This window comes from Heteronotia binoei, chromosome 2 (genome assembly GCF_032191835.1).
Source record: "Heteronotia binoei isolate CCM8104 ecotype False Entrance Well chromosome 2, APGP_CSIRO_Hbin_v1, whole genome shotgun sequence".
Classification (NCBI taxonomy): domain Eukaryota; kingdom Metazoa; phylum Chordata; class Lepidosauria; order Squamata; family Gekkonidae; genus Heteronotia; species Heteronotia binoei.
The window spans coordinates 170462600-170490594 of NC_083224.1; the positions used below are offsets into that span (position 1 = coordinate 170462600).

General features: G+C 42.1%; 2 protein-coding genes across 3 annotated transcripts in view; one reads left to right on the forward strand and one right to left on the reverse strand.

The window, feature by feature from the left end:
• Positions 1 to 863: 863 nt before the first annotated feature.
• DHX9 (DExH-box helicase 9) overlaps positions 864 to 27995 on the reverse strand; it is a 59815-nt gene continuing 32683 nt past the window's right edge. For both annotated transcript variants that reach the window (XM_060232421.1, XM_060232420.1), the window contains one exon: positions 864 to 876. The gene's annotated coding sequence lies outside the window, so the exon portion shown is untranslated. The remainder of the gene's footprint in view (positions 877 to 27995) is intronic.
• SHCBP1L (SHC binding and spindle associated 1 like) lies at positions 12152 to 27989 on the forward strand. The gene is made up of 10 exons (XM_060232418.1): positions 12152 to 12507; positions 15968 to 16117; positions 18198 to 18412; positions 21603 to 21689; positions 21991 to 22209; positions 23588 to 23693; positions 25418 to 25571; positions 26144 to 26394; positions 27441 to 27563; positions 27677 to 27989. The coding sequence occupies exons 1-10, from the start codon at positions 12259 to 12261 to the stop codon at positions 27911 to 27913; spliced, it is 1791 nt and encodes a 596-aa protein (XP_060088401.1). The 5' UTR covers positions 12152 to 12258; the 3' UTR covers positions 27914 to 27989.

A 27995-nucleotide genomic window follows, 5' to 3' on the forward strand; every position in this document is an offset into this window, starting at 1 on the left:
TTCAAACGTATTAGACAAATGTGGATAAATCATTCCTAGTTTCTGTGCAAAATAAAGATAACCTGAAATAAAAGTTAAAAGTTCTGAAAGTGTCCTTAAAAGAAATCACAACAAAATTAAGATTGCATATGCACTGTTCGGGGTGCTATCTATGTGCACTGCTACAGCTGAAGTGAATAAGAAACAAAGGGCGTGAGCCAGCAAAAGGCAAGCATATTAAGTCCTGTTGATTCAAGAACATGGTTAATGAGTCCCATGAAATCAACGGGGCTTAAACACGTGATTGACTTTGGTAGGGTAGTACTCATACCTTATAAATTAGCTACTGTTTATCCAGGATTTTAAAAAGCCTTTAAGAGCTCCCCAAACTGAACAGAAAAGGATGGATCATCACACATGGCATGGTTATACTGGGAACTTCTGTTTGAAATGTTTTAATTTAAAACTTTTTATTGATGAAATGCAGCTCCAACTGGCTTGAACAGAGTTCTCTGGAGTTACCAGAAACAACAAAATAAAATCATAGTAATGCCAACAATTAGTCATAGAACTCCTTGTAGGCAACATGAATGATTTTAAAGGACTCTCTGTGAATCATCATTTTTCCCTTTGTTTATGTGTTTTAATTTTGGCCAATGGTAACAACAAACCATGAGAAAAAAGCTGGCATGTACTTGGAGCATGTCTGGTAGCATCGCTTAGCAATAAATTGGTGAGATAGAGGAGGAGGGTCACAGCTCTGAGTTGGGAAATAGCCAGAGATTTTGAGGGTGGATCCTGAGGAGGGCAAGGTTTGGGAAAGGAAGGGACTTCAGTGGGCATAATATCACAGAATCCACTTTCCAAACTGGCTATTTTCTCCAGGTGAACTGATCTCTGTTGCCTGGAGATCAGTAGTAATAGCGAGAGATCTCCACCCACCACCTGGAAGCTGGCAACCCAGCAAAAACATGTATGGGATACTTGATCTTTTTTTAAAAAAGCAAGCCAATTCAAAAGTAGAGAAACAGTCAGGGAAGGCGATGCTCTTGTCCACTTGCCATTTCTCTGTTCCAGATTTCTCCCCAAGTGATTTTTCATCCCAGTCACATGTTGCAATCACAAGCCCCAGAATCATCCTAAAAACATCTTCCTAGGAGTAAGCTCCATAGAAGAGTCTTGGGTAAGATTCTGAATAGACCTGCACAGTATTGCTCTGTGTGTGTGTGCGCGCATGCGCGTGTGCACACACACACGTGCATGATAAGGTTGCCAACCTCAAGTTGGGGCCTGGAGATCTCCCACTTTTACAACTGATTTCCAGCTGGCAGAGATCAGCTCCCCTGGAAGGGCAGGCTCTATGGCACTGTACCAAGCTGAAGCCCATCCCTCCCCAAACCCCACCCTCTCCCAGATTCATTCCCAAAGTCTCCAGGTATTTTCCAACACAGACCTGGCAACCCTAGAGCATGATCCAAATCCACTATTCAGTTTTTTAAATAAATACTTCCTAGCCAAGCACATAAATGTTGGGTCTAAAAAAATAAAAGTCTATTCATTCCAGTCTCACATATCATGTGCATAAATATGGACAACAATTAATCTTCCTCAAGTCTTTTAAAAATTGTGTTTGAAATCTACCTGCTTTTGCTTATAACATACTTACTGCAACCCAAGAACTTTGTTCTGGGAAATCTCAGAAGAGCTGTTGTGCCAGACATTCCAGCCCTCTAGCAACCCCTTTAGGTGAAAATAACTTCTACAGAGAACTGAATTTTTCTACAGATCGTATCTTGGTTTTTTTAAAAAGGGACATATCCCTAGAAGTTACTAATTTTTCAAGGCCAGTGTATCTATAATGCTACATTTCCATTTACTTCCTAAAGTAGTATAAACTTGTGGTTCTACTGCAGGGATTTTCACATTATACTGATGCATAAAATTTTAATCCTTCTAGAAAAGCTTTGACCAACCCCACCACAGATACATTCCTTTCATTCTTCCATATACATCAGAGCGCTGAGACGTTGACTGCAAAGGGCTATTTGCACCATTTATCCAGGTCTGCATGAAAGATGATGGGCTCTCCTCTGCAGCTATATATAAACAAGGATAGTAGTCCTTCCTTTACATAAACAGGGCAATCAAAAAGCTGCTGATGTTGCCTTGGCATACGCTGATTCAGAAATGCTCCTTTAAAAGAAGCTCGCATATTCAACATGTGGCAACATACAGTGTTAGCTAGAAACAGGGTTTTTTGGGAACGCAATTCTGGCTGGCTTGGTGCCAGGGGTGTGGCCTAATATGCAAATGAATTCCTGCTGGGCTTTTTCTACAAAAAAAATCCTGTGTGAAACAATGGTGATGGCAGGGGTGTGGCTTAATATGCAAATGTCCTCTTGGGCTTTTTCTTTCTTTTTTAAAAAAGCCCTGGCTAGAAATACCTAGATTCAAGTCCAGTAGCACCTTAGAGATCAACAAGAATTTTTTGGGGGGGAGTGCTAATAAGCTTTTCAGAGTCAAAGCTTCCTTCATCAGATGCACATATTTGTTGCAGGAGTTAATTTAAATAATAAGAATAAGAATAATAAACAATTTTGCCCCCATAAAAGGGATCAGTAGCTGATGATTCCCAAGTGATAACTGACCATCTGATGAGACACAGATTTCTGTTTGTGAATCTAGAGGCAAGGAGTAGGATTTTAACAGCTATTCTTTTGTAAAAAAATTTTTTTTGAGAAGGGTTAAGGATTTGGTCCTTTATCACCACACTCCCCACAAAGTGGCCCTCAAGCTGAACTAGTTGCTGACTCAGGTCCCTGGAAGCATTAGCCTGCAATGGACTTCCTCTCCAACACTACCATTTTCCCTGGGCTTTATGGGTATGTGATAATATAGTTTTGGTTTTTTTGTTTTGTTTTGATAATAGTTTTATGTTCTAGAACAAGTGATAGAAGGAATCCCAGTAGCTGATAACCGACAACTATACACCTCGGAAATTTTCAGCATTTGGTTTTAATTTGCATGCACAAATAAGTTATTTCATGTTGGAACCCAGCAGTCCTTGCCTGTTTTTGCCCAGTTTTAATGATTTGAAAATACTTTGAATTTGTTACTAAAGCAGTATATAAGAAAAAGCTACCTTTGTAGAAGTAACTACAAGAAATCTGGTTAATTGTTTTTCCATTTAACAAGATGAAGGAAGGAAATGTTGCTTTGAAGTGAGACTTGCTAAGAGTGGAAAGAAAGCTGCACACGTATATTAAAAATAGACCAGTTTCCTTTTCAAAATAGATCTCCTTGTTGGCTTTCCAAGTGCTAGCAAATAAAGTGATTTGCAGCACAGATGTTGATCTGAAGTCTTCTTGTACACAATGAAGTATAAAGTAAAAATGTCCTCAGTTTCAAGCAGATTGTTTTCTATTCTTAGATCCTGTCATACATGATCGGTTGTACCAGTCTGAAAACTCAAGGAGGGCTAGATTAAGGCATTCCAATACCTAAACTATGTCAAGCATTTCCTTTCAAAATTGGTGATTTAGTAATTGTTAGTAAAAAAAACTTTTTTCATTTTTGCATCTAAAATTCACAATTGTAGTTTACTTAGCTTGATCATAAATACTGCCCTGAACCTAGGCATTTCAAAAAGACATATCACTCCATTAGTAAATAAATGTCCTGCGTAAAGACACGCAGTGTGCTAAAATAGACCACATTAGATTGCTTTACACTGGAGACTCTTGAGTAGGGATGGGCACAAACTGCCAGTCCTACTTATTTCCTTTAATAACAGCTCACCTTTGACACTGTGACTCAAGGCAGCCCTGAGCCACTTGGTGGGAAGGGCGGGATGTAAATCATAAAATAAATAAATAAATAAATAAAATAGAGACAACAATTCAAGCAGCATAAAACATCTTGTTGGCGGAGCTCAGGAAACAACCCAATCCATGCTCTGGAGTTTGCTTTCAATGACTTTTACTGCAACACTGCAACATGATTTTGCACAAAGACAAAAGCTGCCTGCTGGCCACTAACGCAACAGAGATACCTTCAGAGCACAAGAACTAACACATGCTGAGAGAGAAACAAGAGGTGAACTGCAAGAGAAAACGTTCAATAAATTCTGAGCACTAGCAAGTGTCCCCAAGCTCCTCCTAGGGTACAAGCGGATTAAATAACTATTTCAGCAGTATTTATATTAACTAGACTCTTAGCAAGCTGTTGCTTCTGCAACACATCTAACAAACAATGCAATACAGCTAGGATTAAAGAACTGCAATGCAGTAAATAGGTGATAATTACAGTAAACACTGTAATGGGCTACAATCCTATTCCAATATAAAAGCCTCCTCCTGAGCTGTTCTATTATAGCACAGTTCTAATTCCTTTATTAAAATGCCCTTCTGAACATTTGCATATTCTGGGGGAACGATGGCGTTTTCCTGATCTCCTCAGGCAAGCCATTCCATAATGTGGGAGTCGCAGCAAAAATACACATGTATGGGCTGTCACCAATCTGACCCAGTTGTATGCTGACACCCTTAGACAGTTTTGCTCAGAGAAGCAAAACTCATGCAAAAGAGCATAACAAGAAAAACCATTAAAGGCTTTGTAGGTGTTGACCAGTACCTTGACCAGTAGTTTTTCAGTATCCAGTGGAATGGACCACAAAATGGGCGTGATGTGCATGTTCCACTTAGTTCCTGATAGCAATCAAGGTGCAGCAATCTCTACCAACTTCTGAGTTTCCTTTAAGGGCAGATCCATGTAGTCTAGACAATAGTCTAGCTTTGAGGTTATAGTATGCACACTTACCTGGTAGCAAAATTATATCAGGTGCAAAAACATATGCCATAGCGATGGCCTATATGCACATATCTGATGAAGTGAGATTTGACTCAAGATAGATTACGGTGGAATTAATTTCGTTGGTCTTTAAGATGCCATTGGACTCCTGTTTCTGTTTTAATTTTACTGCAGATGACTAACATCACAAAGGCTTCAATCACACAATAACACATTAGGGCTGCAATCACGCGTACTAAATAACGCACTTTCCAACTGGATTTTACTGTGTGAACTGGCAAAATCCAGTTGGAAAGTGCCTAGTAGAAAGCAGATTGAAAGTGCATTATTTAGTGTGTGTGTTCACAGCCTACTTCTCTGAAATTATAACCTGGTAGCAGCTAGGCTTGCCAAGTCCAATTCAAGAAATATCTGGGGACTTTAGGGGTGGAGCCAGGAGACTTTGGTGTGGAGCCAGGAGATATTGGGGGCGGAGCCAGGGTGTAACAAGCATAATGGAACTCCAAGGGAGTTCTGGCCATCACTTTGAAAGGGACTGCACACCTTTTTAAATGCCTTCCTTCCATAGGAAATAATGGATAGGGGCACTTTCTTTTGGGGCTCATAGAATTGGACCCCCTGGTCCAATCGTTGTGAAAATTGGAGGGTACTTTGGGGAGGGGCACTGGATGCTATACTGAAAATTTGGTGCCTCTACCTCAAAAACCAGGCCACCCAGAGCCCCAGATACCCATGGATCAATTCTCCATAATTTCCTACTATGGGAATAAATCTCCACTAGGGGTGGCCAGCAGTAGCTCTCCAGATGTTTTTTGCCTACAACTCCCATTAGCCCCAGCCACTGGCCATGCTGGGAATAATGGAGTTCCCAGCAGAAATTTCCCTCCCCTCCCCCTGCTTTCTGATGACCCTGAAGCGAGGGGAGGGCCTCCAAACCGAGGGATCCCCTGCCCCCATCTGGGAATTGGCAACCCTAGTAGCAGCTCTGAACATAGTGGGGCCTATTTCTGAGTAGTCCAAAATAAGGGAAACTTAGCTACTAACAGCACAATAACGACAATTGCTGTTGATCCAACTGTTAAGATAAGGCAGTGTGATAACTATTCAGGATTTGTCTTCCATCTATATGTACAGGACGTTTTGAGCTGAAAGTGAAAGCACAGGAATAAGGTATCATAGAATCATAGAATTGGTAGGGACCTCCAGGGTCATCTAGTCCAACCCCCTGCACAATGCAGGAAACTCACAAATGCCTCCCCCTAAACTTACAGGATCTTCATTGCTGTCAGATGGCCATCTGGCTTCTGTTTAAAAACCTCCAAGGAAGGAGAGCCCAGCACCTCCCGAGGAGCCTGTTCCACTGAGGAACCTCTCTAACTGTCAGAAAGTTCTTCCTAATGTTGAGCCAGAAACTCTTTTGATTTAATTTCAACCCATTGGTTCTGGCCCTACCTTCTGGGGCCACAGAAAACAATTTTACACCATACTCTATATGACAGCCCTTCAAGTACTTGAAGATGGTGATCATATCACCTCTCAACCACCTCCTTTCCAGGCTAAATATCCTCAGCTCCTTCAACCTTTCTTTATAGGACTTGGTCTCCAGACCCCTCACCATCTTCATCGCTCAAAGGATTGTTAGTTTCCACAAGAATTAGAAATAGGCAGTTGGGTTACTGAAGATGACAGATGTAGTTCCAGTGTAGTTGTAAAAAGGTAAAGGTCCCTTGTGCAAGCACCGAGTCGTTACTGACCCACGGGGTGACGTCACGTCATGACGTTTTCTTGGCAGACTTTTTTTTAACGGGGTGGTTTGCCATTGCCTTCCCCAGTCATCTACGCTTTACCCCCAGCTAGCTGGGAACTCATTTTACCAACCTCAGAAGGATGGAAGGCTGAGTCAAGCTTGAGCTGACTACCTGAACCCAACTTCCACTGGGATCAGACTCGGGTTGTGAGCAGACCTTGGACTGCAGTACTGCAGCTTACCACTCTGCGCCATGGGCTCTTTATTCCAAAATACAATTTCATGTTGTTATGTTTAATTGAAGCCCTAGTCACATACATCTCATTTAAGACTCTGACACTAATAGGGTTTATTCAACTCCATTATCTTATTAGCAAAATGCTACTTGCAGACACAAGAATGTTGTAAAGGAACTTAACACTGCAGTACTGAGAGCTAAAAAGGTAGTCCCCTGTGCAAGCACCAGTCGTTTCCGACTCTGGGGTGACATTACTTTCACAAAGTTTTCATGGCAGACTTTTTACGGGGTGGTTTGCCATTGCCTTCCCCAGTCATCTACACTTCCCCCCAGCAAGCTGGGTACTCATTTTACCGACCTCAGAAGGATGGAAGGCTGAGTCAATCTGAGCTGGCTACCTGAACCAGCTTCCACTGGGATCGAACTCAGGTCGTGAGCTGAGGGCTCCAACTGCATTACTGCAGCTTTACCACTCTGCGCCACAGGGCAAGCTTTATTGAGAGCTACACCTTGCTAAACCCATGGAAGTCAATTAGATTAGAAGGGTGTAATTCTCTTTAGGGTGTTTGGTATTTTGATATTTATTTACATACATTTATTCTCCAACTTTCTCCTCAACAACGACCCAGCTTGTTTAACGTCACTCTTCTCCTTCATTTTAATCTCACAAGAACCCTTTGAGGTAGGTTAAGCTGAGAAAGAAATTCACTGCCCTAAGGTCTCCCAGTGCATATTCACAGCAGACCCTGGGATTCAAACCTTGATATCCAAGTGGCCAAACTGTGGCTTGGAAGCCACATGTGGCTTTTTCACAAATATTGTGTGGCTCTCGAAGCCCCCAACAGCTGGCTTGGAAAAGGCATTTGTCTCTTTAAATCACTACTCCAAGCCAAGCCAGCTGGTCGCTTGGAGAATGCATTTAAAGTTAAAGTTGTTTTCTTACTACCTCTCTCCCTCCCCCGTCTATTTTCCTTCCTTCCTGTTCCAATTGTAGTATATGTGCTGCTGAAGCTAGCACTCCTCCTTCCTGTCTTGCGGCTCTCAAACATCTGACATTCATGTCTTGCAGCTCTCAAACATCTTATGTCTGTTCTATGTGGCCTTTATGTTAAGCAAGTTTAGCCACCCCTGTGCTAGTGCAACACACTACACAAATGTAAATCTTTATAAAGCATACAGCTGCTGTGGTTACACATCAATCTGACTGTACAAACTTTCAACCTTCTAATAAACTATTGGTACAACTTTTAAAAGGAGCCCCATAGCGCAGAGTGGTAAAACTGCAGTACTGCGGTCTGAGCTCTCTGCTCATGACCTGAGTTCGATCCGAGTGGAAGCTGGGTTCAGGTAGCCGACTCAAGATTGACTCAGCCTTCCATCCTTCCAAGGTGGGTAAAATGAGTACCCAGCTTGCTGGGGGGAAAGTGTAGATGACTGGGGAAGGCAATGGCAAAGCACCCCGTAAAAAGTCTGCCGTGAAAACGTCGTGATGCAATGTCACCCCAGAGTTGGAAATGACTGGTTTTGCACAGGGGGCTACCTTTACCTTTTTATGGCTTTTAAAAGGCCGTCTGTCTATAATTCACTGGTTCTGGCTGAAACTCTAGGAGCATACCATTTCCCCTTCTTTTACCATTTATAAATATATTAGAGTTTGCAATGAGGAAGATCTGGTTTCTGAAGAGGTGTTTTCACTTAGCAGGTTTTCATTTAAGCTGATGCAACCCCAGAGGGATCAAATCAGCAGACTGACCTTAGGTTCACTTTTCCACAAGTTGCCATTGACATGTGAATAAATTTGGACCAAAGTTTAGGTGAGAAACGAAATCTAATAATCTGCGGCTTTTCTGACCCTGCAAATATATATATTTAAAAGTCTAGCCATTAGCACTAACATGGAAGTCGATCTTATGTAGCAAGTGTTCTGTGCTGGAGGGCAAAATTTTGCAGCCCAGATGCACCAGAGAAGAGACAAAAAGTCCTGAAGTTAGTGCCAGATGAGCTGATCTCCCTGCTATGAAGTTGCATCTCCGGGGATTAGCATGATTTCTGTTCCGACATCTGGGCTGATCTCTCTAACACCTTGACCTTAAGCACATCATGTGAAAGTGAGTAACGTTAATTTCAGTAGAGTCTGAAACCAAGTGGCTTACAAGCACAGTTCCAAACCTGGCACCAGAACAAGGCTCTTGGTTAATAAAGGGACAAAAGGACAAGGAAAAGACTTAGTAGGAAAGACAGCTATGTCAAAGGCTTTCCCCTTGAGCTATCTAGCTCTGCCTCTCCAGCCGGTGATCCAGATCACACAACCCACCTTTTAGGAAGGAATCCACTCCAATCACCCCCAAAAACGCTGAGCAGACATAAGATTTAGAAATGCTGTATGGTCCAGAGATTTGCCATGTGTGAGGCTTTCCTTGAAAACAGATTACTTGTTGCCATGCTATATTCATTGGCTGGGAGACAATTTTTTCATCTCTTGGGGTAACATTTTGATTTCTTGCAATGCACAGCAACTGGAGTATGTTGTCCTAAGGTGTTCACACAGAGTCAGGCCCATGGTTCTGTGTCATGCCCAACAAGCCAGCGTCCTATGCAAACTGATCACATGACCTAGAATAAGCCCCAGGATCCTCTGAACAGCAGCTTCATAATATCACCTGGCTTCAGGCGAGGTCACCAAGTGGAATTAATTTTCAGTAGATCTAGTACAGAGAAAGGGCAGTACCTTATCTAGTTTAGAAGAAAAGACTGTGTTTAGAAAGCAGCAAGAACATCTGCTCCCATTCCTGTTAATTGTTCTATCGTTTTAGGACCATTCTCGTTTTAAAAACAGCAGTACAATTGTTGCGCTGCAAAAGAGCTAGCCTTTGCAGAAGCTGGATCTGGTCTCGTGTGAGTATAGCATCAAGAATAAAATCAGGCAGTGGGGAGGGGTTTGGGGTGTCTGATTTCTTTCTGGACAGAACAATGCAGAACCATAATACAATAGTAGCAAATTAGTTCTTATTTCAGAGAGAATAGAGCCAGCTGTCTACCAACATCTGGATTTTCAGTTTTAAGGACAAACACACGATTGACAGCTCCCATGAGGTGCGTTACTACAACATACAACTAATAAGTTTCTCATACTTGAGTCCAAATACTCAGTGTCTGAAAGATTCCCTCCAGATGAGACTATGAGACGGCAGGTGTTATCCTGTTTTGTTATTCCACTTCTCAGAACATTGTGAAACAACTGCCAGTTTCTTTAGATTTAAGATTCTAACTAGGAATTAGCCCAGCTAAGAAATATCTAAACAAAAATAATTGCTGTCAAACTACTTTGGACAATTAAGAACAACAACATATGAACAGTGGCCCTATGTAGGATATTGTGCAAAATGTCACACAAATTGTAGGAGTTTGGATCTGAAAGTGAGACAACTTACCAAGCTTGCCAGACCACCAGAACCGGAAATATGGCCAGGAGCATGAGGCTTAAAAGCTACAGCACAGGTGTGGGAAATCCAGGTTCAAATCTTTGCTCATGTATAAAATACACTGGGCATCTTCAGGCAAGCAACTGTTCCTTAGTGTGATCAAATTCACAGGGCTACTCTGAGGACAAACCACCACTCTTCATGGCTTAACTACACATTTAATTGTTTATTGATCCATCCTGTGGCCTGTTAAAAACAGATGTGCAATGGAGGGTCCCATTTGGAATTGATATTCTCAAGTGCATGGGGACCCAATTTAGATTGAGACTACAAGAATGGGATGCTTAAATTTCCCCCCGCTCTGGGGGGATCTGATCTGAAACGACCCAGGAAGCCTTCCTTTTCCTCACTGGGGAAACCTGTGTGTACTCCATCAGTACATCTACAGCCCACTGGTGTGTGTAAGCTCCCCAGAGGGGCAAATATCGGCTCATTTCAGGTTAGGCAGAATGAGAGACAGCAAGTTTGAAGCAGGGCCATACATAGTTTACCATGTGGTTAAGTCTTCAGATCCTTGAAAGGATGGGATTAAAATGTAATAAGATATGAAAATGAGGGTCACCAACCTCCAGGTGGAACCTGGAGTTCTCCCAGAATTACACCCCATCTCCAGATAAGAGAGATCGCTTCCTGTGGAGGAAATTGCAGCTTCGGAGGGACAGCTTTGAAGAGAGGGCATGGCTTAGTGGCGCAACATCTGCTTGGCATCCAGGTTCAAGCCCTGGCATCTCCAGTTAAAAGCATCAAGTAGCAGGTGATGTGAAAGACCTCCACCTGAGACCCTGGAGACCTACTGCCAGCCTAAGTAGACAATGCTGACCTAGATGGATCTACTATAAGGAGGCTTTGTGTGCTCATTGAAGGGCTGGGCAGAGTCTATGATGTCACATCCCTGCTGAGCTCAAATTCTGCCTCCTCCCCAGCAATCTAAAATACCCAGGGATTTTTCAAGTCACCAGGAATTTTCCAAGCCATAGTTGGCAACCATTATAAAAAATAAGTGCATTACTCACTTCTCACTGTATGTACATAACACATACATAGAACCAATATGGTATACAGAGCTGGAGGAAACTGGAAGAGTCTCGGTTCAAATCCCTGCTTAGCTATGAATTTCACTGAGTGGTGTCGGTCAAGCCATTATCTCTCATGCTAGCCTGCTACTAGGTTTTTGCAGTGCAACCTTATGCTTGGAAGGAAGTCCCACTGAGGAAAAGGATGATGGTTTGGTTTTAAAGGTGGGAGTGAAAAGGTGGTGTAACGTACCAGTACTGGAGACGTAGGTCGGGCAACATACTTTATTGCAGGTACATTACACGCAAGAGCGAGAACACGCGGGCCGGGTCCCGCTTATATACATGGCCCGGAACATCCCCCAAGACTGGCCAGCCCAATCCTGGCCAGTCAACTTCCCGCCACTGATGGTGATTGGCGGGTGCTCAGCACGCTCCGCGGAGTCGCCTGGGTGTCCCCAGTCGCCTCCGCTGGCTGCGCGGACTTACGCTATTTCGTTATAACGAAATGGTTGCGTTATAACGAAATGGTTGTCGCAATACACTACAGATGGCATCACTTTGATAGGTTCCTGCCCCCTTATTGCTTCAGAACCTGAGGCCCAGATTCGCTAAGGCCTTTTTGACACGTGGGGAGGAGGTCTCTGAAAAGGAACTGTTCCTTCTGTGTGTGACTGGACATGCGAAAGAAAGCATCCTCTGCGCACATACAACCCACCTGCACTTCCAGCAGGTATGGGGAGGTCAGATGCTCGCAGTTTGTACATCTAAAGTAAGTTACTACTTTCAACCAACGTTCGATTCGTTTACGCTGTTGCGGAAGGATACAAACAGACACACTCTGAAACCGACGGTTTGTGACGACCGCTGCGAATCCCGCCTTGGCCTCTCCCCTTAGCCGCCGGTCGCTCGATTGTCACTCGCTAAAGTAGTTCCGGCTGGGCGCGGAAAAACCCTCCAACGGGCCTCGTGGTGCGCGCGCCTGCAGCCATGGCGTCGAGCGTGGCTGAGCAGGCGGAGGAAGACGAAGTTTCGGCTCAAGCCATGGGCTCTTGCCTCAGCTTGAGCACGGAGGATGGCTCGCCTCTGAACTCCAGGAGCCGTCGCCTTCTCTCTCTAAGCCCCGGAGGGGAGGAGGAAGCCGGTCCTCTGCCTCTGGAGTATCCGTCGTACCTGGGAGCGCTGACCGGCAGGGAGAAGGTGAAGCTGTACTGCGATGGTATCCTCAAGGGCTGCAAGGTGAACCTTCTCTCTCTGGCTTCGGCGGCGAGGCGAGGCTTCGTCGTTCAGGAGAACGACGGGGGTCATTCGAGGAGGACAGATGCTGGGTCTCCCCATTACAACGCAGTCTCCCTCCCCCACTCCCCTCTACTCTGTGTGAATACAACCACAATCCATACTCGGGTCAGAATCCTCCTGGTTTGTCCATTCCTGTCCCCCCCCCCCCTGCGTTTGAGCATGCACATCTGGGCCAGATATGATCCATCTGCAGTATAGCTCTGGAGAGGATAGCGGCAGTTGGAGCTGCTAGTGTGGCCCCATTTTGAGTGGCAAGGGCTGTGACTCAGTGATGGAACACCTGCTTTAATCCCAAGCTTTTCCAGTTAAAAGGATCATGTGGGAGGTGATCTGAAAGACGCTGCCAGAGACCCTGGAGAGTTGCTGATCTTCCTATAAGGTGGCTCAATGTGTTATCGCAGTGGTGGCCAAACTCATACTGCCCCATCAGCTGGCTTGGAGAAGGCATTTCTCTCTTTAAATCACTTATCCAAGCTAGCCAGTGGCTTGGATAATGCATTTAAAGTTGCTTTCTTTCCATCTCTTTTTCTCCATCTATTTTCTTTCCTTCCTTCCTTCCTGTCTTATGTCTCTCAAGCACCTGACGTTTATTTTATGTGGCTCTTACATTAAGCAAGTTTGGCCACCTCCGTGTTATAAGGTTATGTCCTTCAAAATAGGGTAAAGGGGTGTGTGTGTGTGTGAAAATCTCCAAGATGGACTCTTGCAGGTTGCTCACAAACCAAAAATATTGCTTTGCAGTATTTAAAGCACAGGCCAATTTCAAATAAAATTCCTGAGACTGGTTTGATCATGCAAAGCATAATCAAGGAAAAAAGGGAGGATGCCCAAGATGTGGGCATCCTTCCTTTTTCTTTGATTATGCCTTTTTGTTAATAAAGTAGTATATGTTTGAGCATGTGCAGAGTGCTTTCCTTCAATTTCTGAACAGCTGCAGACTTGTCACCATTACACATAACATTAAAAAGTAGGGTTTGCTTTCAGGAGAGATAGTAGGGTTTGCCTGAACCCTATCTGCTTATAAATTAAATGGCTCCCATTTACTTGACAGTGTGCTCTTTACACAGCTGCAACAGTACACCTGTGATAAGGTTAAACCTTATGCTAGTACTCTATTTCCTAATGTAGATTCCTGAATTGTCTGGTTATGGACAGTTCAGTCATCCACTTAATTGGTGAGACAACAAATACCGAAAGGTCTAATTGGAGTTACAATGTAAGCAGTATCTAGCAGGATCATTTTAATTCTAATCATTATCTAATATGGAATTGGTAATTAAGGCAAGTACCAAACCCAAAAATGGAATGAAATTTATTTTAAAAAATTACTCGTATTTTTCCAAAGCACACCTTTCTATGGGGGTAAGGAAAGTTAAAAATATATTTGCTAGATCCAGTTGGGTAGCTGTGTTGGTCTGAAGCAGTAGATCAAAGTTTGAGTCCAATGGCATCTTTAATACCAACAAAGAAGTGCGTGCACACAAAATAACTTCATTGCTCTTAAAGGTGCCACTGGACTCAAACTTTGTTCCAGTATATTTTCTTTTGCTCTTCGGCACCTCCAGAATCAATATGTTTGCTGCCTTTCTGCAAAAAAAGTGACTTACCTCATAGATTATGAAGCAGTAGTTTCAAACTAGCCATACTATGGAGGAATTTAATAATACTTGGACATTTGTATAGTTAGTACTTTACAGTGTTCAAGGCATTTGCCTTACATTCTTAAAGGGGATTTTGGAAACCACAGTGAAATATTTGTTGCAAATCTTGAATTTTGTTTGCGTTTCTGGTGGGTTTTTGTTTTGTTTTTTTAATTTCATGAGTGAACTACGAGAGCTCACTATAAGTAGCAGTTACTGTATATAAAATGTAAAGATTGGGGAGAAGCAAATAAGAGTGATGTGGAATGGGGTGGGTGTGTATTAAAAGCAACCAAGGGGCACATCCAGAGAGCATGGTCCCAACTTACAGGTTGTACATATGGATGTGGAAAACTGAACCAGGGATAATCAGGTTGAAGAATTAACTATTGTTTCTCAAGTCTTGTGACCTACATCTCTTCATACAGAAGATGATTTCAGGTTATAAAAAATGCCTTAATCACAAGTGTCATGTTGCATTACCTGGCAGCTACATCGTTTATTCTCAGTTATCAGAATTAAACTAATTTAATATTCAGAAACATAGAATTGCTACAGAAATGCTGAAGCATTGTATTAGACTGTGGGACTTTGAAAAAAAGATTAAACTTGGTTTTTGGAAATAAAAGCAAAGGCTTTCATACACTGTCTGTGATTAAATGTATATATTATTGATTTTTGGCTCCTGGCAGTTTGACATTTATAGCACATACTTGTACTGTTATATATACATATGTGGTGTCGAGCATGTTAATATTGTTCTGTTTTGTTTACTTGGGTTTAGTTTTTTTTTCTAATCTGTATGAGCTAAAACGACCTTTCTCCTTGAGCTAGAACAACCTTTCTCCTAGAGAGCCAGTTTGGTGTAGTGGTTAAGTGTGCAGGCTCTTATCTGGGAGAACTGGGTTTCATTCCCCCCTCCTCCACTTGCAGTTGCTGATGGCCTTGGGTCAGCCATACCTCTCGCAGAGTTGTCCTTGAAAGGGCAGCTGCTGTGAAAGCCCTCTCAGCCCCACCCACCTCACAGGGTGTCTGTTGCGGGGGAGGAAGATAAAGGAGCTTGCGAACCACTCTGAGATTTGGAGTGGAGGGCGGAATATAAATCCAATATCTTCATCTTCTTTGTTTTGAGATGTATTTGTTAGTGTTAAAATTACAGATATCCACTACCTGAAAGTAGGGCTGCCACGCTCCCACTGGGGTGAGGGTTACCCCGATATGGGGGGGCCAATCCGCCAGCACAGAACAGGCTGCTGGGGGGGGGGGTCCCCGCTGAGGGTTGCCAGGTCTGTGTTGGAAAATACCTGGAGAATTTGGGGGTAGAACTGGGAGAGGGTGGGGTTTAGGGAGGGGTGGGCCTCAGCATGATACAATGCCATAGAGTCCACACTTCAAAGCAGCCATTTTCTCCATTTCTCTGCCAGCTGGAGATCAGTTGTAAAAGCAGGGGATCTCCAGGCCCCACCTGGAGACTGGGAACCTTAAATGCTTGATTTTGAAGGCTTGAGGATAGGTGCAGTTTGAGTAGTAATACCTGGACAATATTTTGAAGACCTGTTGTGAAAAAGACTGATTCAAAAGGGGTTTTGTCCCTATCTGTAAGGTCATTATTGAATTCTGATAGGGTTGTAATCAAGACTGATAATGCAAGATAGTGTTTCGTTCTTAGTTTTTGAAAGTAACTAGCCACATTTCTAATGCTGAAAAAGAGGAGTAATTAAAATGATCTGCTGTACATTTTACCTTCTATCGTGCGAAAGGCAGAAGATTCCAATGAGACTATTAGTAAGTACCTCTTGGAGAAGCTGAAGATGAAAGAGAAGTGGCTTGGAGTCTGGAAGACCAATCCAGAACTTTTTTTTGTCAATGTTGAAGACTTTTCCTTACCATATGTTGGTGTGCTAGTGGAGGTAACTAAATCCATGTTTACTACTTCATTAAATAACTTTGTTAGTTTAAAAGCTGTTTTGATAGCCACAAGTAGCTAAAAGGCTGAATACTAATATCTATAATTGTTACAAGCCTTTATAGAAAATTTCTGGACACCTATATGATATGAGTTTGAGATAACAGCATTGCAGTAGCTAAACCTCCACTCGTTTACCTATCTCTTCTGTAATTTTACCCCAGTTGTTTGGCCTGAAAATTCATTAAGAGAAGGCTGAGGCCTACTTTCATTCATTTTCTTTCTTGAATTTTCCAAAGTAAATCACAGCAAAAAAAGACATCCATGTACACAATAAAAATCAGTAAGGCAGTATCCTATAAAAATGCTCTGATTCTGAGAATTGCCTTTATAGCACTGAATGCTGTAATGAGCCCTGTATAATTTTAAGAGTGTCTTGGCATACATTTCTCCTTTTCCATAGATAAGTGCATAGACGCAGAACAAAGCCCTTCAGTTTACTGAGATGAAATTATTTAAGCAGAACTTTCTTTGTGGTGACTTCTTGGGATTCCATGTCCGAGAAAGGCTGCCTGAAAGCCTTTCTGTATAGGTTCCACCAGCAGATGAAGATTGTTTCATATCGAAAGGCTGTTGCTCTATACTGAAAGTGTTACTATCTGAATATTACTTTAGAAACCATCACATAGTTTTTTGAAATTTTTAATTGTACTTTATTGAGGATTTGCAAGGTAAGGGAAATCCCATTCTCTCCCTTCCTTCTACTGGGTCTACTCTTCCCCATCCTTTTTAGTTTGGTGTAGTGGTTAAGTGTGCGGACTCTTACCTGGGAGAACCGGGTTTGATTCCCCACCCCTCCACTTGCAGCTGCTGGAATGGCCTTGGGTTAGCCATAGCTATCGTAGGAGTTGTCCTTGAAAGGGCAGCTGCTGTGAGAGCCCTCTCAGCCCCACTCACCTCACAAGGTATAGGAGATTGTAAGCGGCTCTGAGACTGATTCATAGAGAAGGGTGGGGTATAAATCTGCAGTCTTCTTCAACTCCTACTTCCTCCTTGATTCTTCTGCCTTCCTTCCCTCGCCCAGTTGGTCATGCTTCCTTTCTTCTCCCCTTGCTAGAATTAAAAAAAAACATAGTTGGAAGGGGCCATACAGGCTATCTAGTCCAACTCCCTGCAGGATCAACCTAGTGCATCCCTGTCAAGTGTTCATTCAGCCGCTGCTTGAAGACTGCCAGTGAGGGGGAGATCACCACCTTCCTAAGCAGCCAATGCTATTGTGTAATTACACTTTCTGTAAAAAAAAAAAAAAATCCCTAATATCCAGCTGGCACCTTTCCATCTGTAATTTAAACTCAGTCACCAAGCAGTGTCAGTCAGTCGTCCCTTTCTGTTCTTACCAGCCCCCCTCCCAGTGGTCACAGTTGCTTGCCACTTCAACATCAGGTACCACTTGGGGTTTCTGCAACATCTCAAAATGTCACCAGGAGTTTGTCTGTGGATGCACAAATGTTAGTGTTTTAACCCTCTTTTTTTCCCCAAAAAAATAATTTTATCTGTAAATGTCATGATCCCCGGGATGTTCTTATTTAGATGTTTTGTGTATATACCATCAGAATAGCTATTATAAATAATGATTTGTTACAGTTTTGTACTATGTAATTTCTTTGGGAGTTCTGTAGTACTGAGACTGACAGAGAAAAGACCTTGCTGTGTCATCCAGCCTGACTTAGTTGCTGAACTGTTGACTTTCTTCCTGTTAAAAAAGATGTCAGTGTATATGTTGCCTACTGGGGCAACAGTAAGCAATAAAATATGCCCTGTTTATGGTTAATTGGATTCCTTGCTTCTCTTATTTTTTACACTGATTAATTTCATTCTATATCTGCTGTCATTTCACTACACCTTCCACCCTTTATGTTCTCTACATATGATCAGCAGCGTACTCCAGATTGTATAGGAGAAAATAATTTGGTGTTAGGAAGTCTGAATAGGTAATTGTATAACTAAACTGAGTTTTCTGTCATCTTGGGGAAGATATACGTGAACATGACACTTAATCTTTTCCTTCCTGTAATTTTTTTTAGGTTACTTGCAAACTACCACAAGATCCCTCTGCTAATTTCAAAGTTTCTGTATCTGTAGCTGAACCATTTTCTTCTAATATTGCAAATATTCCAAGACAGTTAGTTAATGACGTTCTGGAGGAAATGGATCATTGTGTGCCTCTTCTGGAAGTCTATCCTATTGAAGGGCAGGATATGGCAGTGGTTGATATAGCCAAGTCTTTGGAAACTGTGAGGTACATATTTCTCAGTTGATATTCCGCAGTTAATGTGCCAAAAATGGATTTATTGAATGCTAAATATTGATGTAAAGATTACATGTGACTGAAGTAAAATGTAAATACTGTGCAAAATTATTTCTTTACTAAAGTTATAGAATCTTAAACTAACAAACTTGATAGTTAACAGCTCCTAGCCATTCATCGTATCCCGACCATCTTCCGTTATCATTCAGCAGTTAGGAAAAAGCAATACAGTAGAGGGTAATTTTTTAATAATATAATTTTTTCTATGCTTTCGCTTTATTCAGGTTTAATAGCCATATGCCACGGAGCGTTCAGGAATTGGAAATAACAACAAAGCAGCGTTTAGCTACATCAATTGTACAAGTTTTGCTGTCAATAATATTAATTTATGAACATACGAAGTATTTGAATACTTTAAAAGCCATTTGATAAGGAAGTTCTCCCTAGCTGTGGCATATTTTGGACAGTAGAAAAACGTGTGATAATGAATCAACTGCTGACAAGGGACAGTTGCAAAAGCGCTGTTCTGAAGGTGTCCTAAGGAAGCGATCCCTCTTCTGAACTGTAGGCAGGACATTGCAGCGTGCTAGCATATATGATCGCCTCTGTTTGAAAACTATCAGAGTGCAGAGATACTGTGCGGCTTCAAATACAGAGGGGAACATTTCCTTTCGGCATGTTTAAATAAAAGATCCCAGTCCTGTTTGAGAAGTTTCTGCAAAAGTAACTCTCTTTTTTTCTCTGTTAAGACGTTCATAGGCCTCTGTGGGCTCAATTGAGTTATTTTGTAATTCATAATTCTGTTCCACAAAGACCAACAGTACTCACAGGCTGCTAATTGAGTGAAAACAGGGAGGTCTTCAACATTATTCAGTCTAAATTTGAAATTGATAATTTATTTAAAATAGTATTAGCTGCCTTTCCTTTGAATATGAGTAGTCAGAGAGTGGGGGTGGGCTTTATTCAGTCACCTCTCTGAATATCCTCCGTGCCCTCAGTAGGGATCAGTCACCAGAGGTCGCTGTCTGTCATGTTCTCAGGGTGGAGGCAGGCAGGAGTCCAAAGCCAGTCCAAGGTCAAAGTCCAGGAAGTCAAGCAGGAGCCAAGTCACCAATGCAGAATCACAAACCGGAATCAGAAGTCAATCTCCAAAAGCCAAAAGGTCAGGGTGCCAAGGAAATCAAGCAGGTCAGGATCAGGAAGGAGTGTGGATGCAAGCCAGAGAATAGACTTGTTGCTTCCACAAGATTACCAGGTCCTGGGTGGGAGCTATATGGAAGTCTCAATCAGCCTACTCCCTGGGTGGCTGAGAGATCTGAAGCATCAGCGTGCCTCATGTCTTCGTTCTGAAAGTTCTTTCCGGAGCCTGCTTCAAACTCTTGAGATGGGAGGAGGAGAGCTTGGAGGAGATTGATCATCAACAGCTGACACTGGTGCCTGGAGAGTGATTGATGGGCCAGCTGCTGTTTGTTCAGCTGAGGAACTTGCTGGCAACTCTTCCAGGTCTGTTAACCCTGCCAGCTCCTCCTAGTCATGGTAGGCCATGTGGAACTTCTGCATGAGGTCAGGGACGTGTAGGTTGTCCACGGGTTCCCATGAACGGTACTCAGGGCCATAGCCTTCCTAGTCCACAAGGTACTAGAGGTCCCCGCGGTGGATTCGGGGAGCTGGTGGACCTCGTATTCCTCCTCATCATCGACCAGGACAGGAGGAGGCGGCGCTGGAGGTGGCGGTTGAATGGGATCTGGTGGTGTAGCAGGAACAAGGAGGGACCGGTGGATGTGGAAGGTGGCCGGCAGCTGTAGCCGGAAAGCAACAGGGTTGATTTGGTCCATGATCAGGTAAGGCCCTGCGAAGTGAGGGTCCAGCTTGTGACGTGCTCCCTGGGCTTCAGTGGGGGCCCCACCTGTCGCTTTCGGTTGGCGGCTGTCTTGTAGGCCTCTTTTAGCCTGTTGGAGTTGCTCTTGGAGCAAGTTCTGGAGAGCCCGGAGTTCATGCAGGTGCACATCAGCAGCAGGGACTGCTGTGGAGGGCAGGACTGTGGGGAAGAAGCGAAGGTGGTACCCATAGGTGGCAGCAAACGGGGCCTGTTGCATGGACGGTGTTGTAGGCAAACTCGGCCAGGGGTAGCAAGGCGTTCTAGTCATCCTGCTGGTAGCTGGTGTAACAGTGCAGGTATTGTTCCAACGTGGCGTTGGTGCGTTCGGTCTGTCCATTTGGATGGTACGCTGAGGGCAAATGCACCTGGGTGCCTAAGCTGGAGTGCAGGGCTTGCCAGAATCGGGAGGTGAACTGGAGGCCTCGGTCTGAGATCAAGTGTGCCGGGAGCCTGTGCAGGCAAAAGACGTGCTGGAGGTAGAACTGGACTGTTTCAGGAGCCGTGGGCGGCTTGGGACATGGAACAAAGTGAGCCATCTTGATGAAGAGTTCCCCCATCACCAGGAGGCAAGTGTGGCCCTTGGACCTGGGGAGCTCGGTGATAAAGTACAGGGAGATGGTGTCCCAGGGTCCTCCAGGTATGGGTAGGGGATGCAAAAGTCCTGGGGGCTTGGCCGGTACATCCTTGGCTCGCCAGCAGACCTCACAGGAACTGACATAGCAGGACACATCAGCATGGATGCGAGGCCACCAGAACTCCCGCGTGAGCAGGTGCAGGGTCTTGTGTTGGCCGAAGTGTCCCACAGAAGGGGAGTTGTGGGTCAGGCAGAGCACGTCGGCTTGGAGGGGTCCTGCCGCGAGTAGTATGCGCAGGGTTGGAGCGGCTGGGAGGGGTCCTCCTGCTGAGATAGCAAACCATTTGGAGAAAAAATTATCAACAATTTAGACATAAAAGAAGATACATTTTAGCTGATGCAGTTTTGCTGAAAAAAGGTTATCTATTTGATAAAAGACCAAAACAACGTTTTCTCTCCAGCAAGTGAAAAGCTGATATCAAAAAAAGTTGGTCCATAAATATACTGATTTTTCTGCATGGGAATATATCGTAATGCCACTAAAATAATTGAATTTTATATAAAGTTTTATACTGCCTTTTCCTTTTCTTATTTTGCTTTCTAAATATTGTATCTGCTAGATTGTAGGCTATGTGGCAGAGACTGTCCTTGATTTTTGTTTTGACATATACTTGTATGCTTTTGTAAAATAACAATTTTATCATAATGTTGGTATGGGCTTTGTTTAGGTTTTTCTATGATTTCCTTTGGAGAGACTGGGATGATGATGAAAATAGTGAAACCTATGCTGCACTGATAGAAGAGAGAATCAAAATGTAAGTATATTTCTTAGCCCTAATTCTCATAAGTGACAAAATGAAGTGGAAGACATGTTCGGATGTCCTCACTTCTAAAGCTGAAGAGTCACATGTTGCAATACTTCCTCCTGCTCTCCCTTTCCGGATTATAGAAAATTACAGTGCTTTTTAAAAATCTCTATTGTGGCAGCATTCTATCATGAATTGATACTGTTGTGACATGTTTACCACCTCATTGGCATTTGATGAGAACTACATTTTAGTTTTCTCCTATAAAATTTCAAAAGGAAGGATTTGTAATTTTCTTAATTCTTCTTAGTTGGTGTGATATTCAGAATGGGATTATCCCTGCTCCACTTGCGCACCGTTTTAGAAGAAACTTGGAGAAGTATAAGAGCATGCATTTGGAACTGATTCATTACCAAAGTAATATTAAGGAAGAGCCCACAGCAGAAGAAGCTGTTGAATGTTGGAAAAAATACTATGAACTAATAATGCTATGTGGATTATTGAAAATATGGGAAGATCTACATTTAAGGTAATTTCATTTGACATATTACTGTCTGAAAAATCTTTCATGTGTCCTGAAGTGTCTTCTGTGCAGTTCTGCTGGCTTGACAGCAGCAAATGCACATTTCTTTGACACTTGCTGTCTTGTAGAACACAACTGGACCAACATTAGTTTTTTCCGTATCTGCTTTCTTTATTCTCCAGCAGAACTACTGAATGAATACAAAATTCAGTGGAATTATCACTTACCGGGTTGCAAGTTCCACTGAAACTGGTGGAGATCTACATGAATATGTTTAGCATGTGGTCATCCAATCTGTTCAGATATCCGGGGGGGGGGGGGGGGGGACATATAAAGGTGATTATCCAAGATTGTTTTCATAATAATGGTGCATTTTCCACCAGTGTTTCCTTGAAGCAATGCAGAAAATTGCTGAAGGGAAGGGACCCATAGCTCACGTTTTGAAGAAAGTAAATTATTTCTATACATACAGTCGCTGGCATCTTTGGTTGAAGAATCTAAGGCAGCAGGGATAGGAAGTACCTCAGTCACAGCTAGCTTGCACTCAGCTGTTTCTAGGAATGTACCTTAACTGCTGTACACATTTTCATAGGTAATTTGGAGTTGAGCCACACTGGTAAATAAAACTCCACATAAATACCAAATATAATAAAATACATTTCAGCAGATTCTGTCTACACTGCAAAACAAACAACAGCAACAAAAAAAAAAGAGGGTTAGGAAGGATTATTTGTTCTGCAGTCTTCTGAGGTATAAAAACTGGTAGACTTAAGTCCAGTCTGTGATGTTAATCATTTATAATACACATTACACTTTGATTCCATATTTTCAACTGGCAGAATTTGAAAGTGCAGGGATGTCGTCTCTAAAACGAAATAGTGGAAATTACCGGAGGGAGGAGAATATGGAGCATATCACCTTTAGAATTCCAGTTTGTGACAAAGTAGTCAAAGGCAGGCTTTGATGCCAGGACCTTCTGGTCAACTTTAAAATTAAAACTAGCCATGTGTTCACAATTGTTTAAATAGCTGAAACTCAATTTTTGTTTCTTCCAGAGAAACAATTTGCAAGTCAAGAACCATGTCGTACATTTCTAGGGGCTACAGTGTATTGTTTCAGTCGTAAATGCAGTTGTCTGGCAAAAAAAGCAGAATTGCTGAATACTTCATCTTTGTTCACTTTTCAGTTTGAAGGCTTTACAGTGCCAGATATTTCTGGTATGTTTCTTGTGTATAGGGATATTGTTTTGGCTTAAATGCCTGTATCTGTTTAAATCTGAAACAGATGCAGTATTAAGGATGTTTGATGTCAGTCTGCTTTACATACACCCGTAGAATATTTTGTCTAACACCAGTTGTAGTTCAGACTTCGTTTTAAATTTCAGGGCTCATGGACCTCTGACCCCAAGACTATTGAAACGTAGGAAAGGATGTAGAGATGACAGGAAAACTGTAACTTACGTTGTTGCAAAAACTACAACGGTGGAAATGGTATGACAATTTTCATTTCATAAGGCAACATGAGTGGGCAGGGATGAGTCTTAAGAATTCGTGGTTGTGAAAGCTGCATGCAAAATTCACTGAGGGACTCCTGTGACTGTTGCATCCTGTGTTTTCCCAGACAACTCGGACTGTTTCTTCCCCTCTCAGACCATAAGCTGTGGGGCTGCCTTCCCTAGCTGCAACACAAACTTAGCTGTTGCCAGCTCCTGGAAGCTTTCTAGCTGGAACAGTTGGAATACCATCAGTTGTGTACACAGTAGGGACTGTGGCTTGTTTGTCTGCCTTCACAGGTGGCTACATGCTTTAGTACTAATGAAGGGAATGAGGATAAGTGTTTCAGTATTGCTGTTTTATTGTTTATCATCTTCGTCCTGGTTTCAAAACTGCTTATCTGATTTTAAACATATTATCTGAGGCCCCCCCCCCCAAATACTTCAGTTTATCAGAGGATGTGCCCAGGTTTCCTACAGAGTTATGTTTTGAAATGCTAAAACCAATCCAATGCAAGGAACAGTCTAGTTCAACAGCACAGAAGCAGCATGTGTGTACTGTACATAGAGAACAATATACAAAACCTGCAAGGTTTGTGAAAGGCGGCCATACGGGAACAACAATGAAAATCAGTTGTAAACAAATAAAACCTCACTAATCTCTCAGAGTTGGGACCTAGAAAAAGTAAGAGGCCCACCACTGCCATTTTAACAGAAATTGGAGGGTGGACGTTTAAGAGGGTGCTTTTAACTACAAGCAGTTTCCTTGCAATATGTTAAATAGAGATTCTAAAATCTCTAGACAGCTTGTTTCATTGTTGAGTTCCTTTGTAGTGTCCTTAATTAAATTTTCATATAAATCCAGTCCTCCGTTGGCGAGGATATTAATAACAGATGTGGTCCACTCTTTTGTTAATAGAGAGAGATTACAGAAGGAAATTTTAAGTGCTGCTATTTATGCCACCCCCAATGTGATTCTGGGGGTTAGACGACTTGGAAGCCACATAAGATGTGCTGGGTGGGGGCGGTTCAGGAAGAAGGGCAAGTTAGAAAGCATCATCTACCCTTGCCTGAATGGAACAAATGAATTTTTTTATACAACCTATTAATATTTAGCATTGGCATAAGCTCTTTCAAATACTTTTAAAGTAGACGAGAATTGCCAGTGCAGGGGTACAAGAAGAATGAGTTTACCATGGAGACAAGACTTTCTTATTCATATCTTAATCACTGACTATGTTACCTCATCTCGCATAGAATGAATGTCTGTCTTTGAACATAAGATATAAACTGCTGGATTAGACAAGCAAAGGTTCTAGTCCAGCATTGTTTCACACAGTGGCTCTGAATGGCTGACATAACTCCGGCTCTTCTTGCCATGTGACTCTGATGTTAAAGAACTGCTGTCATAACTGGCAGATGCATGCGGTAGAGTGGGTCACATTCTGCCACATAAAGGTGAGTGCCAAGTCTGGAAAACCACTCTGTTGCTGGTTTTGTATGCTACCAGAAATGGCTACCTGCTACATTAGTGGAAAAGTGGTATAAAAGTATCCTGGATAAGATCTGAATCAAAATAAATACCATCCATGAATGCTGAATTTTGATTTATACAGACTAGCTGATATTCTGTTAATCAAAGAGATCAACGAGCAGTATTTCTATAGAAAATACAGATTAATTGGAGTAATAATTCCTCAGTTTTATTTTATTGTGTCTCAGGCTAAAGAATTATCCACTGATACACCTCATGCTGTTGGAGAAAACTTAAACTTGGCTTTGGATAGTTGTTACAGTGGAGATAGTGTGCTTATTTTCCCGGGAGAATATAAAGCTGCAAATCTTTCAATGTTAACCGAAGATATAACAATTAAAGGTTGCTATTATACTTCCTTGGTTCTTTGCATATACAATTATCAGATTAAAGATAGCTTCTGTAATTTTTAATAAGTGGATTACAGAAACAAAGGAAATATTTGAAAGAAAAAAGACTGTTCACATTAGGGTTCACATTCTTAGAGCTTAAATAAAAGAGAGTGTATTGTTTAAGAACACATTAGCTGTTATGAATTGTGGACCGTTTTCTCTCTTGGAGTAGTACTTGGGAGCAAGCTATGGGCTTAGTAGTTCAATAGGGATAGAGGATGACTTAAGGGTTGGAAAAGAAATAGCATAAATTATGAGTGTCACATTTGTCCATGTTTTCATTACATTGTCCCAAATGTTGTCTATTTTGGATTACTTAAAAACCTCGTGTCTCTCTCTCACACTCACAATATACAAAAAATACCAAAATTCATTGTCAGTCCCTAGCAGAGTTACATAGTCATTTATTCATACATTTCCTTTATTTCAGTTTTTATTGCCTTCTCTTTCCTCTCCTTTCCTTTTATGTATATTAATACATTTAGCCAATTTTAATGAGGGCTTTTTTCCCATTTTGTTTAGGAGTTGGAACACCAGAGGAAATAATGATCGTTTCAAACCCTTCCCATGAGAATTTTGTAGTCTCCAGGGCCCAAAATATCAAATTAATGAATATTACTTTGATACAGCAAGGAACTGTTGATGGTATTATAGTAGTTGAATCTGGACACACAATATTGGAGAACTGTATACTGAAATGTGAAGGAACTGGAGTCTGTGTACTTGCTGGGGCTTCTCTGACAGTTTCAAACAGTGAGATTACAGGAGCACAGGTACTTTGTTTCAGTTCAGTACCCTGCATAGTGTTTACAGTATTTGTATACCACTTTCCCACAGTGTTCACAGTGGTTTGTAGATGAGGTAACTGATAAAAACAATTTGTACCCTTAAAAAAATGAAGCAGAAATGAAACAAACCAACCAAAAGCCCACTCAAAATCTCTAGCTAGTACAACATGTATGTTCACACAGCTCTTACATCACTAAGCAGTCCATACTACAACTGAAAAAGCCCTTATTCAAACTGATGTGGATCTAAACTCCATGCATGAAAATTTACAACGTTTGCCCAGAGCAGCAAGAATACAAATTTTAATCTGGTTTAATTGGGAGAGACAAGTGAAAGATTTGCAAAATAAACCTCTTCATTTTCCTTCTGAGACAGTAGTAAAGGCTGTCAACTGATTAATCTGCACAAAGGTCTATTCTATCGGAGAGAGGTGTTAGTCCACCCTATTTCGGAGGGCCTCAAATCTAACTGGATATCATAAAGACTGCCTTCTTACTTAACAATGCCGGCATTAAGATCAGCATCAGAGGCTGTACTGAGCATGCTCCAATTTGCTGGAGTGAAGTGGGTGAGCATGAGAGCAGCTCTGTTCTGTAGTAGCAATTGGCTTCTGCAGCTCCCCCCCCCCCCAACATACTTGGCATCGCCATACTGCATAAGAAGTTTCAATACTAGGCAAATGCTTTTAGACACAAGTGCTTATTTTCTTTGTGTGAATAGTTTTGGCTTTTAATATAGGAGAATATTTGTATTCAAATACACCCCCACCCATTCCCCTTGCCAGCCTCAAGTCCAGGGAAAAATTTATCACCTAATTCTGCTGCTGGTATAGACTGATCCTTATGAACCCGTTGTTTTTGGCAACAACACTTGGTGGCAGTCAAATGGGGCAGTGGCTAAGTTGCTTGTAGGTTCTAAGTGCTTTGCATCGGTTCTGCATTCACTCACAAGCTAGGCACAAAATTATACACAGTATTATTCATGTTAATCACAATAAAATAAAACTATAATTTTTTGCCTTTGTATTCAGGGGGCTGGAGTTGAACTGTATCCTGGAAGCACAGCTACTTTGGAGGGTAACAAAATTCACCACTGCAGTAACTTCAGAACCACCAATGGTTCACGTATTAGTTTTGGTGGAATAAATGTTAAGGTAAAAAACAATCATAGGTAAATGGGTTGTGATATGTGATATCTGTGTAAATTGTATTATGGAAGAGAGACTGGAAAGATGGTTTTATTAAGGAAATATTGATCCCTTTACAGGTCCTTCCTCCTCCCAAACTAAGGATGAAGAACAATCATATTTACAGTAATAATGGCCATGCGGTGACCATTACTAAGCCTTCTGACCAGCTTTCCGCTACAGTGGAAGGAATAGCAGAATGTGCTGCGGGAGGAGATGGAGAAGATTCTGTTTCCAAACTAATACAGGAATTGAGCCTTGAGATAAACAAAAACATGCTGGAAGAGACTACTAAAGACAGTAGTATAGCTAACTGAGCCTGTATGCTTTGATGTTTCAGCTTCTTGCTGTAGTACAAAAGAAATATGCTTCAGTAAAAGACATCACTAAAAATTTCTG

What these genes read in the sequence shown, in the direction of transcription:
- SHCBP1L (XM_060232418.1), top strand. Translation starts at nt 12,259, where the DNA reads ATGGCGTCGAGCGTGGCTGAGCAGGCGGAGGAAGACGAAGTTTCGGCT. An exon ending in ATGTTGGTGTGCTAGTGGAG is followed by an intron (nt 16,118 to 18,197) that starts GTAACTAAATCC and finishes AATTTTTTTTAG; the next exon opens with GTTACTTGCAAACTACCACA. An exon ending in GTGAGATTACAGGAGCACAG is followed by an intron (nt 26,395 to 27,440) that starts GTACTTTGTTTC and finishes CTTTGTATTCAG; the next exon opens with GGGGCTGGAGTTGAACTGTA.